Source organism: Nyctereutes procyonoides, unplaced genomic scaffold, assembly GCF_905146905.1.
Source record: "Nyctereutes procyonoides isolate TBG_1078 unplaced genomic scaffold, NYPRO_anot_genome, whole genome shotgun sequence".
NCBI classification, from domain to species: domain Eukaryota; kingdom Metazoa; phylum Chordata; class Mammalia; order Carnivora; family Canidae; genus Nyctereutes; species Nyctereutes procyonoides.
This window is the reverse complement of record NW_026575049.1, coordinates 32,731,005-32,743,884: the sequence shown is the minus strand read 5'-3', so window position 1 is coordinate 32,743,884 and position 12,880 is coordinate 32,731,005. Positions and strand designations below refer to the sequence as shown.

Below are 12,880 nucleotides of genomic sequence, written 5' to 3'. Positions count from 1 at the left end.
GGGGAGAGGAAGAAGTAGGCTCCAGGCTGAGCAGGGAGCCCAATGTGGGGCTCGATCCCAGGACACTAGGATCATGACCTGAGCCAAAGGCAGATGCTTAACCAATGGAGTCACCCAGGCGCCCCTATAAGTTCAATTTCTTTAAGAGATATAGGGCTATTTGTGCTTGCTTCAGCAGCACATATACTAAAATAGGGCTATTCATTTTTTTTCTGAGACTTTTATAACTCCTACTTTCAAGAAATTTTTCATCTTAGTCATATAATTTATTGGCATTATGTTTTAACATCTTTTACTATCCTTTTGAAATTTAGAGAATCTCTATTGATATCCCCCTTTTTATTCCTGATAAAAGTAATTTTCTCCCTTTTTCACCCTGATCAATATTGTTAGTAGTTTATCAATTTAATCTTTTCGAAGACCTAGCTTTTGGCTTTGCTGACTGAATCAATCAGGGTTCATTCAGTCAGGAAAAGAAACCACATCAGCAGTTTGAACACAGAAAATTTAATATAAAGGATTATTAGCAAGTAAAAGGTGGTCAACAATGACAAAGAGTAAAAGAGAATGAGTTAAGGGTACACTATCCAATATGGTATATAGTCACTAGCCATAGAAGTGGCTTCTGAGCACTTGAAATGTAGGTAGCTGGAACAGAGATGTGCTGTAAGCATAAAATATATGCTGGATTTCAAAGATTTCATATGAAAAAAAGTTAAAATAGCTTAAAATTTGAATAATCATCTTATATTGAAAGGAAAATATTTTGATATCCTGGGTTAAATATTTTTTTTAAATAAAATATATTCTTAACCTTAACTTCATCTGTTTCTTTTTACTTTTTTTAATGTGGCGATTAGAAAATTTACAATTGCTTATGTGGCTTCTGTTGTCTAAGGTGTCCAAAATTAGCAATTGCAGAATACAGCTACTAAGAAATTAAGAAAAGAACCCTCCATTGATATTCACACCTCAATGCCTGGGTTTTGCTGCCACAATAACACAAAACCTTCCCTGGAGGGAAAGAACTTGCCAAAGGGCTAGGCAGACCTGGTTCATAGGAATAGCACCTTGGGTGGCTGAAAAACTTCCTACAGGGTATAGGTGAGCTGGAGTTGGTCTGTGTAAGTGGCCTGGGGGCAGGGAAATTTGCCAGAGGATGTGGTTAGGCAGGGGCTTGTCCAAAAGGGAAGCTGAAATAAATACTACTGGGTCTCCCACATGCTCAACTGCTGGCTAATGTCCCAAGAAAAAAGCATAGGGCTACCAATAAGGAAAGCCACTTTTCTCCTATTATGACTTTGCAGAGAACTACCAACATCTGTTGACATAACCTAGCATCAAGCCAGCTGACAAAGGAGAAATATTAACAGCATCCAGCTTCACTATCACAAAGCAGGACCTAGAAGGATAGATTAGAACTGAGAGACAATAAACTGAGTATTGCAATTTATTTTCTCTATTGTTTGCCTGCTTTGTTTCATTGGTTTCCATTCCTCTGTTTATTATTCCCTTTCTTCTACTTACTATATACTATAGGCTTGATTTGTTCTTTTTTTCTATTTTTTAAGGTGGACTTAGTTCTTTGATTTTTTTCTAATAGAGTGCTAAAAGCTATTAATTGTCCTCAAAGCACTGCTGTAGCTGAATCCCATAAATGTTTGTTTTTTAATAGCAAGTTAAAGTTTAATATTTTAAAAACATTATCCTAGTATTAACACTATTTTTTAACTGAAGTATGTTAAGTCCCATAAATTTTTGTGTATTATTTCTATTATCAGTTATAAATATCTGCAATTTTCTTACCATTCATTTCATTCTATTAAAGTCAAATAATATATTCTATAAAAGATGCTGGTTTTTAAAAAATTATTGATATGTTTTGTGGCTGAACATATGGTCTTAGTATTTCATATGCACTAAAAAAAAAAAGTGTAGTTTTGGGGCATAGTGTTCTGCAAATATTAGTACACCAAAGTGGTTGATAGCATTATTCATATTATCCATATCTTCATTAATTTTTTTATATTCTATCAGTAACAGAGTTTACCAGTTTGAGATTAACATATTTTATACTGTTAGTTGGTATATATATATTCATTTATAATGGTTATATCTTCTTGATGTAAGATTGCTCTTAATTTCTCATATATATTTTTTAAGATTTTTATTTATTTATTCATGAGAGATGCAGAGAGAGGCAGAGACATAGGCAGACAGAGAAGCAGGCTCCTCGCAGGGAGCCTGACGCATGACACAATCCCCATACCAGGGATCAAGCCCTGAGCCAAAGGCAGACACTCAACAACTGAGCCACGCAGGCATCCCGATAATTTTGTCTTGAATTTGGCTTCCTTATGCTTACTGTTTACATCTTTTTCATTTCAAACTGTTAATTTTTTTTTATCTGAGTAGAGTTAATACAAAATGCTACACTGGTTTCAGACCTACAACATACTGATTCAAATTCTCTATATGTTATACTATCCTCACCACAAATGTAGCTACCATCTATGATTAAAAAACACTATTACTGTTACAATATCATGGACTACATTCCCTATGCTGTGCCTTTTATTCCTGTGACTTATTCATTCTACAGCTAGAAACCTGCATCTGTTTTTCATATTCTTATATTTTTTAAAGATTTATTGATTTGAGAGAGAGAGAGAAAGCATGAGCAGGAGGAAAGGCAAAGGGAGAGGATGAGCGAATCCTTAAGCAGATTCCCCGCTGAGTAAGGAGCCCAACACAGGGCTCCATCCCAGGACCCTGAGATCATGACCTGAGTCAAAATCAAGAGCTGGGAGCTTAACTGACTAAGCCCCCCAGGTGCCCCTCTTCATATTTTTAAAATGTCTCTTCTAATCAGTATACATTTGGGTTCTTGCTTATTCTTTATCCAGTCTGACAACTTGTGCCTTTTAAATCGTGAGCTTAAAGTAGACCATTTACACTGAATAAAATTGATATAGCTGAGCTTAAATTTATCCATCTGCTTTCATTTGAATGAGTCAAGTATTTTTAGTATTCCATTTTAAACTCTATTAACTTTTTTGAAATAGCTCTTTATGCTATTTTAGATCACTGTGCATTCTTATCACTGTCTACCTTCAAATCATATATTACTATTGAATAATATAAGAACTTATAGATACTTGTATTTCTTTTGCTTCCATCTTGTGTGGTCCTTTTATAAATTTTACTTTTGTATGTTATAAGCCTTTAATACTGGTATTATCTCTTACAATTCACTGCTATTAGTTGGTTTTAACCTGTTAATAGTCTTTTAAAGAAAATAGGATAAATAACATAACTAAAAATAACAAAAAGGTTGGTCTTTTATATTTACCCACATATTTAGTGCTCTTTCATCTTTCTTGCAGATCCTGTCTTTCATCTAGAATAACTTCCTTTCACCTAGCAGAGCTTCCTTTAGTATTTTGTATAGTATAAATCTGTGGAAATGAATTGTTCTGTTTTTGTCTACCTGAAAATGCCTTCATCTTACTTTTTTAAATCAATCTTTCTTTCTATCATCTATCTATCTATGTATCTATCTATGTATCTATCTATCTATGTATCTATCTATCTATCTATCTATCTATCTATCTATCTATCTATCTATCTATCTATCTATGCCTACAACACCAGATAGCTATCTATCTATGCCTACAGCACCAGGTAGGTATTCCCAGGCAGACTCCTATCCAAGTACTAATTGCTTAGCTTCTAAGATCAGACAAGATCAGGCACATTCATAATGGTACAGTCGTAGACTACCTTCTTCCTTTTTTAAAAAATTATTTATTTATTTATTTATTTTGGGGGAGGGCAGAGGGAAAGAGAATTTCAAGCAGACTCCCCCCTGAGCTCAGAGCATGACACAGGGCTTCTCACAACCCTGACATCATGACCTGAGCCAATATCAAGAGCTGGATGCTTAACTGACTGAGCCACCCAGGCACCACTACTTTTTTTTTTTTTTTAATGAATATTTCTGCTAAGTTAACAAAATTGTTTGTAGTTCTTTTTTTCTAAAAGATTTATTTTTAGAAAGAGTACCCAAGTGAAGGGAGGGGCAAAGGGAGAGAATTTTTTTCTTTTCTTTTTTTTTTTTTTTTTTTTTTTTTGAGAATTTTTCAAGCAGACTACCCACTGAGTAAGGAGCCGATCGATGCAGGGCTCAATCTCACAACCCACGAGATCATGACCTGAGATGAAACCAAGAGTTGGACGCTCAACCAAATGAATCTCCCAGGCATCCCTTTTGTAGTTCTTTAAAGATGTCATTCAAGTACCATCTGGACTCAACTGTTTCCGATACAAACAACACTAACATTCTTATTGTGGCTCCCTGAATATGTCTTTTCTCCTCTGGCTGCTTATAGAATTTTCTAATTTTGGTTTTCAGTTAATTGACTTTGATGTGGCAATATGTGGTTTTCCTTACATTTATGCTGTTTGGGGTTTTGTTGAGCATCTTGACTTGACACTGTCAAGTGTCAACTTTTATCAATTTTAGAAAATTCTTGGGGCACCTGGTTGACTCAGTCGTTTGAGCATCTGCCTTCAGTTCAGGTCATAATCCCAGGTCCTGGGATGGAGCCCTGCATCAGGCTCCCTGCTAAGCAGGGAGCCTGCTTCTCCTCTCCTCCTCACATGTGTGCTCTCTGTCTCAAATAAATAAATAAAATATTTGAAAAAAATTTTAGAAAATTCTTAATCATTGTATCTTCCAACATTTTTTTTCTGTCCCACTCTCTTTCCCCTCTTTTTTCCTAGGTCTATAGTTATACATATGTTAGGCCATTTACTATTGTTCCACAAGTGTCAGACTCCACATGTGACCATGAAAAGCTTGGTAGATTTTGACTGGTTTCTTTTTACTCTCAACTACAGTGGATTCCCTTCTTTTTCTGCTGTGTCCCCATGGATAGAGACATGAGTCTCTTTTCTATGAAAGGTTCATCTCTTTAAGGAATTTAGTTTAGGTTTCTCTGTGGCCTCAACTCCCTAGTAGGTTAACAAAAAAACAACCATGATTTTGTGGCATATTCACTTTCTTCTCATTGTTGAGATATTAGCCTTAGCAACATATTTATGAATGTCTCTTCTGACGAGGAAAACAAAAGCAAATTAAACTATTGGGAAAAAATAAAAATAAAAAATAAACTATTGGGAATACACCAAAATAAAAAGCTCTGCACAATGAAGGAAATGAACAAAACAAAAAAGACAATCTACTGAATGGAAGACAATATTTGCAAATGATATATCCAAAATATATAAAGAGCTTATAAAACTCAACATCAAAATCCCCTCCAAAAATCTGATTTAAAATGGCCAAATGACTCTCAGTTTGTTTCCTACAGCTAAGAGTCTCTTATGGCATTAAGGAGGACACTTGATGTCCTGAGCACTGGGTATTATATGCAACTGATGAATCAATCATTAAACTCTATCTCTGAAATGAATAATATACTATACATTAATTAATTAAATTTAAATTTACAAAATGGTTAAAGGATCTGAATAAACATTTTTCAAAGAAAATATACACATGGCCAACAGATAAAAAAAAAAAAGGATGCTCAATATAACTCATCATCAGGGAAATGCAAATCAAAACCACAAATAAGATATCATCTCACACCATTCAGGATGGCTAGTATTAAGACAAGAAATAACAAGTGTTGTTGGCAAGACTGTGGTGAAAAAGAAACCTTGATGCAATGTTGGTGGGAATATGGACTAGTGCGACCACTGTAGAAAACAGTATAGAGGTTCCTCATAAAATTAAAAATAGAAATACCATATGATCCAGTAATTCCACTACTGGGTATCTACCCAAGGAAAATGAAAACAATAATTCAAAAGATATATATGTACCTCTGTTTGCTGCAGCATTATTTATAACAGTCAAGATACAGAAGCAACCTAAGTATCTGCTGATAGATGGATGAATAAAGATGATGTTGCGTGTGTGTGTCTATACACACACACACACACACACACACTAGAATATCAGTCACAAAAAAGAATGAAATCTTGCCATTTACAACAATACAAATGGACCTAGAGTATATTATTCTAAGTGAAATACGTAAGACAGGGAAAGGCAAATATATCATTTCACTTATTTATAGAATCTAAAAAACAAAACAATTAACAAACAAACCAAACAGACTCTTAAATACAGAGGACAAACTGGTGGTTGCCAGATGGAAGGTGGGTAGGAAAAGGAACAAAACAGATAAAGGAGATTAACAGATACAAACTTCCAGTTATAAAATAAATAAGTCATGGAGATCAAAAGGTACAGCATAGAGAATATCATCAATAATATATAACATTGTATGGTGACAGACGGTGACCACACTTACAGTGAGCACTAATATATAGAATTGTTAAGCTGATATGCTCTATACCTGAAACTAATATAACATTGAATGTCAAGGGCAGCCCCAGTGGTGCAGCGGTTTAGCGCCGCCTGCAGCCCGGGGTGTGATCCTGGAGACCCAGGATCGAGTCCCACGTCAGGCTTCCTGCATGGAGCCTCCCTCTGCCTGTGTCTCTGCCTCTCTCTCTCTCTGTCGAATTAAAAAAAAAATTTTTGAATGTCAATTATACTTCAATAATAAAGAAAAAAAAGAAAACATAAGTGAAATCATATCACTCCTACTCAAAAATTTCTACGGCATCCCATTTCACTCAGAGTAACAGCCAAACTTTTAAACATGGTCTATAAACAGAGTCCTGTGATCTGGCTCCTTGCAACATCTTTGACCCTTTCTCTGCTTTTCACTCACTGCTTCTAGTCATGCTAGCCTTCTTGTTGTTCCTAAACAAGTCATAGCACACTTCCATATGAAGGCCTTTGTAACTCCTGTCCCCTCTGCCTACAACATTCTTTCCCCATGTTACAGTAATCTTAGCAGTTCAAAATGATCTTCACAAGTCTATCAATTAACTAGATGGTGTGGTTCTGTTGATCTCACCTGGGCTCACAAATGAGCTTGCAATCAGCTGACAGCTTGGCAGAGCCTAAAGGATCTAAAATAATCTCTTCTACATCTCAGACGTTGGTGCTGGCTGTTGATTGGCCCTCTATCTCTACACAGTCTCCCATAATTTGATATTTTAGCCAATACTCTCTGCATGATACAAAAAGCATTCTAAAAGGGCAAAGGCAGACTTCAACGTTGCTTGAGGCTTAGGATTTGGAACTCAGTGTCGTCCTTGGCAGTAGGTCAAAGTAAGTTATATGGCCACCCCAGATTTAAACTTGACCTTTTGATGGAACAAGGTGCAGAATGTTGTGGATTCACAATATCACACTCCAGATATTTTTACATGGCTCAGTCCCTTCACATGTTTGCCATATAGATCATCTTAGAAGTTAAGCTTCCCATGATTCCATATAAAGTAATTACCCTTCCCTTACCTCGGCACTTAATATCCCACACTTTATTTTAGTACCTATTACTGCCTGACATTGCATATTTACTAGTTTATTATCTGCCTCCTTCCCACTATCATATAAGCTCTGCCAAGGTAGGAATGTCTTCTCTTTGGTTCACCAGAATATCCATACCCCCTTGAACTCTGTCTTGTACATAATAGGCACTCAATCACTATCTGCTGAATTAAGCTCTTATTCAAATAAGCATGTGCAGTGAATCAACATTTATAAAACAATCAACGTGACAGATCACATCAATAAAAGACAAGAACCATATGATCCTCTCAATACATGCAGAGAGAGCATTTGACAAAATACAGCATCCATTCCTGATTAAAACTCTTCAAAGTGTAGGGATAAAGAGAATATTTCTCAGTATCATAAAAACCTTTATGAAAAGCCCATAGTGAATATCATTCTCAATGGGGAAACACTGAGAGCCTTTCCCCTAAGATCAGGAACATGACAGGGATGTCCATTCTCACCACTGCTATTCAACATAGTACTAGAAGTCCTAACCGCAGCCATCAGACAACAGAAAGAAAAAGCATTCAAATTGGCAAAGAAGAAGTCAAACTCTCCCTCTTTGCAGATGACATGATACTGTAAATAGAAAACCCAAAAGACTCCACCCCAAAATTGCTAGAACTCATACAGCAATTCAGCAATGTGGCAGGATACAAAATCAATGCCCAGAAACCAGTAGGATTTCTATACACTAAACATGAGACTGAGGAAAGAGAAATTAAGGAATCAATCCCATTCACAATTGCACCCCAAACCATAAGGTACCTAGGAATAAACCTAACCCAAAGAGGTAAAGGATCTATACTCTAAAAACTACAGAACACTTCTGAAAGAAATTGAGGAAGACATAAGAAATGGAAAAACATCCCACACTCACGGACTGGAAGAATAAATATTGTGAAAATGTCTATGCTACCCAAGGCAATTTACACATTCAATGCAATTCCTATTAAACTACCACGGACTTTCTTCAGAGTTGGAACAAATAATCTTAAATTTGTATGGAATCAGAAAGACCCCAAATAGCCAGAGGAATGTTGAAAAAGAAAACCAAAGCTGGGGACATCACAATGCCTGACTTCTGGCTGTATTACAAAGCTGTGATCATCAAGAGAGTATGGTACTGGCACAAAAACAGATAGATCAATTGAACAGAATAGAGAACCCAAAAATGGACTCTCAACTCTATGGTCAACTCATCTTTGACAACACAGGAAAGAATATCCACTGGAGAAAAGACAGACTCTTCAATAAATGGTGTTGGGAAAATTGGACATCTACACGCAGAAGAATGAAACTGAACCATTCTCTTACACCATACACAAAGATAAACTCAAAATGGCTGAAAGATCTAAATGTGAGACAAAAATCCATCAAAATACTAAAGAACACAGGCAACACCCTTTTTGAACTTGGCCACAGCAACTTCTTGCAAGACCCATCTTATGCTGGGAAATAAAAGCAAAAATGAACTACTGGTACTTCATCAAGATAAAAAGCTTCTGCACAGCACAGGAAACAATCAACAAAGCTAAAAGACAACCTACAGAATGGGAGAAGATATTCGCAAATGACATATCAGATAAAGGGCTAGTATCCAAGATCTATAAAGAACTTATCAAACTCAACACCCAAGAAACAAACAATCCAGTCTTGAAATGGGCAGAAGACATGAACAGACATTTCTCCAAAGAAGACCTACACAGAGCCAATAAGAACATGAAAAAATGCTCCACATCACTTGCCACAGGGAAATACAAATCAAAACCACAATGAGATACCACCTCAAACCAGTGAGAATGGCTAAAATGAACAAGACAGGAAACAACAAATGTTGGAGAGGATGTGGATAAAGGGGAACCCTCTTGCACTGTTGATGGGAATGTTAAGTTGGTACAGACACTCTGGAAAACAGTGCGTAAGTTTCTCAAGAAGTTAAAAATAGAGCTACCCTACGACCCAGCAACTGCACTACTGGGTACTTACCCCAAAGATGGATGTAGTGAAATGATGGGACATTTGCACCCCAATGTTAATAGCAGCAATGTCGACAATAGCCAAACTATGGAAGGAGCCAAGATGTCCTCCGACAGATGAATGGATAATGAAGATGTGGTATATATATATATATATAATATATATATATAAAATGGAATATTACTCAGCCATCAGAAAGGACGAATATCTACCTTTTGCTTCAATATGTATGGAACTGGAGGGTATTATGCTGAGTGAGATGTCAATCGGAGAAAGAAAATCATCATATGGTTTCACTGATATGTGGAATATAAGAAATAGTGAAAGGGATTATAAAGGAAAGGAGGGAAAAACTGAGTGGCGAAAAAACAGAGGAAGACAAACCATGAGAAACTCCTAACTCTGGGAAACAAAGGGTTGCAAAAGGGGAGGAGGGTGGGGTGGTGACTGGGTGATGGGCACTGAGAAGGGCACTTGATAGGATGAACCCTGGGTGTTATATGATGTTGGCAAATTGAATTTAAATTTAAAAAAATAAAAAAAAATAAGCATGTGCTATAGAATAGAGCAAGAATCAAAAATAACTCAAAAAGCATAATATAAATTTTATGTATGTGAAATGTTAGTGTTAGTGGCTGTAGATGTACTTTGATTTATTCTGTGATTTCTGAATAAAACTTTTGTTACAATTCAGTGAAATCATCCATAAAGACTTTAGTCCCTGTTTCTTGGATATAGTGAGAATGTTTTAATGTTTAAACTCTTCATTGAAGTTTCTTCCAGGGGTGCCCGGGTGACTCAGGGGTTGAGCGTCTGCCTTTGACTCAGGATGTGATCCCAGGGGTTCTGGGATCGAGTCCTACACTGGGCTGCCCCCAGGGAGCCTGCTTTTCCCTCTGCCTGTCTCTCTCTCTCTCTCTCTGTCTCATGAATAAATAAAAATCTTTACAAAAAAAGTTTCTGCCAGGCCTAGAATGTACATGGTTTTGGCAGCTTACCTTTCTGGGACCAAATGTGGAAGATGTAGAAGATTTAATTGCATAATAATAATTTATGTAAATTTCATATGCTTAATAGTGTATCCTACATTGGTATCTGCTAAGTTTATCATTTCTTCAGAACAGAAAAAAAAGTTTTAAAAAAAGCCCCATATAAGTTCAGAACTGGGAAAAATTCTAAGTTAGAAAACACACCAGAAAATACAACAGTTTATCAGACATATATATAAATACGTGTATATAAAAATGCTCTGACTCTATCCCTACATCTACTCAATAAAAATAGAATAAGTGAATGCTCCAGAGAGGAGAGATACATACTAAACATCACTACTGGAACCACTGTCATCTCAAACACCTATAGCAGTTTCACCTCCCAAGTGGGAAACAGGATTAGTTATCTATTTCTTTTTAAAGACTTTATTTATTTATTCATGACAGACAGAGAGAGCAAGGCAGAGACATAGGCAAAGGGAGAACAGGCTCTACGCAAAGAGCCCAGTGTGGGACTCGATCCTGGGACCCCGGGATCACACCCTAAGCCAAAGGCAGACACGCCCAACCACTGAGCCACCCAAGTGTCCCAGATTACTTACCTATTCTATTTTCTGTACTAAAATAATAAAACCAGAGACAATAATATAAATGAGTCAGCTGGTTACCAACAAAAGAAGTATATTTTCCCTCAGAGAAGTGGTGGTGTGAGGGTACAGGGTGGGAAGGAGACCTGTTTTTTATTGTTTATCCTTTCAGGCTCTTTTTTTTTTTTTTTTAAACACATGCATGTAGCATCTCTAAACAAAAAGTAAAAATAAAAACATCGAAGCAATAAAAAAAAGGAATTAATTCCTTCTACAGCTCTATACATAGTATATAATCTGGAATGAAGTTTTCATAAGTCATATTTTACATGATATTAGCCCAAGGATAAATCAGAATAAAACAGTAAGCACCCCATGTGTCTGTGTGTATTTTTATGTAACAGTATTTTATGGCCCAAGTGGAAATCACTCCTTTTCTGCTAAACCGATAAAGACCAGGACAGCACCTAAATGCAAAAGGTAGTCTGATCCAATAATATGTTAATTTAGGTAGAAGAAACCTTAAAACAAAAATCACAAAAGACTTGCTGACTTAATTTTTTTAAAACAAGTAAATAAAAGTTTTGTGATATTTTTGTCTTTATCTTTTTTATCTTAATTCCAATATAGTTAATATACACTGTTATATTAGTTTCAGGGGTATAATACAGCAATTCAACAATTCTATACACCACTCAGTGCTCATCACAAGAGCACTCCTTAATCCCCATCACTTAATTTATTTCACCCATCCCTTCCCCCACCACCCCCTCTTCTCTGGTAACCATCAGTTTGTTCCCTATAGTTAAGAGCCCGTTTTCTTGATTTTTTTTTCCTTTGCTTGCTTGTTTTGTTTCTTAAATTCCACATAGGAATGATGTCATACGGTATTTGTCTCTCTATGACTTATTTCGCTTAGCATTTGCTAAGCATGGCACATATGGTGTAAAATATGTGTGCCCTATCTTTGTTATTAGAAAGGGGGATGGTAACACACATAAATGCAGATTTATATATATTGATGGACCTACAGGTTTTAGATAAATAGATACAGATACATGCACATATATAGTCTTATTAATGCAAAAAAAATTTCTAATGCATACATAAGAAATTGGTAGTAGTTGTTGCTTCTGGGAAGGGAACTAGCACCTTAAAGCAGAAGGAAGATTTAACTTTTCATTGTAAATCACTTTTTTCACTGTCTGATTCTGCCATGTGAAACTTTTATTAAATAAAAAGAATTTCCCAAAACTTAAATTACCTCAAATACTTTATATATCAAATATGTGTCTTCTCTGACAAAAGATTATTACTTTATGCAAAGATTTTTAAGATTACCTTAAAAAGCCTGGGAAACACATCTGCTGGCTGTCCACGAATCACAAACAGACGAGAGTTTAACTTTCGCAGATTGGCATCAAGGTCTTCAAGACATTGAAGCAAAAATCTACAGAGAAAAATATTAAAATTCTTAAACATGCGTGTTTAGAAGATAAAGTATTACAAAAGCATATTATTCTAAAAATTGATATGCCAACCTCATAATTTTATTATCTCTTATTTCTAACTGATCTATAAATTACTATTTTCAGAAATTATATTTATAATCTTTTAATTACAAGTTTCTCGGTGTTTTAATATAATCCCTAAATTAAATCACTAACTTCCATTTAAATAATAGTGAGTGAATGTTAGCAATGTTTAATTTGTAAACATAAAAATTATATAATAAATGAAGTGATTTGTTTCATTGATGAAATGAACTCAGGTTCAAACAGAGAAGCTACTTTGAAAAATCTAAAAAATTTTTTTCTACTGAAAAAAAAATG

The 12,880-nt window shown here is 35.6% G+C and overlaps 1 protein-coding gene across 3 annotated transcripts in view; it reads right to left on the bottom strand.

The window, feature by feature from the left end:
• The window catches only part of CRY1 (cryptochrome circadian regulator 1), a 107,985-nt gene that overhangs the window by 34,196 nt on the left and 60,909 nt on the right, over window positions 1-12,880 (bottom strand). For all 3 annotated transcript variants that reach the window (XM_055328623.1, XM_055328622.1, XM_055328621.1), the window contains exon 2: window positions 12,390-12,498. In XM_055328623.1, coding sequence (XP_055184598.1) covers window positions 12,390-12,498 — 109 coding nt within the window. The remainder of the gene's footprint in view (window positions 1-12,389; window positions 12,499-12,880) is intronic.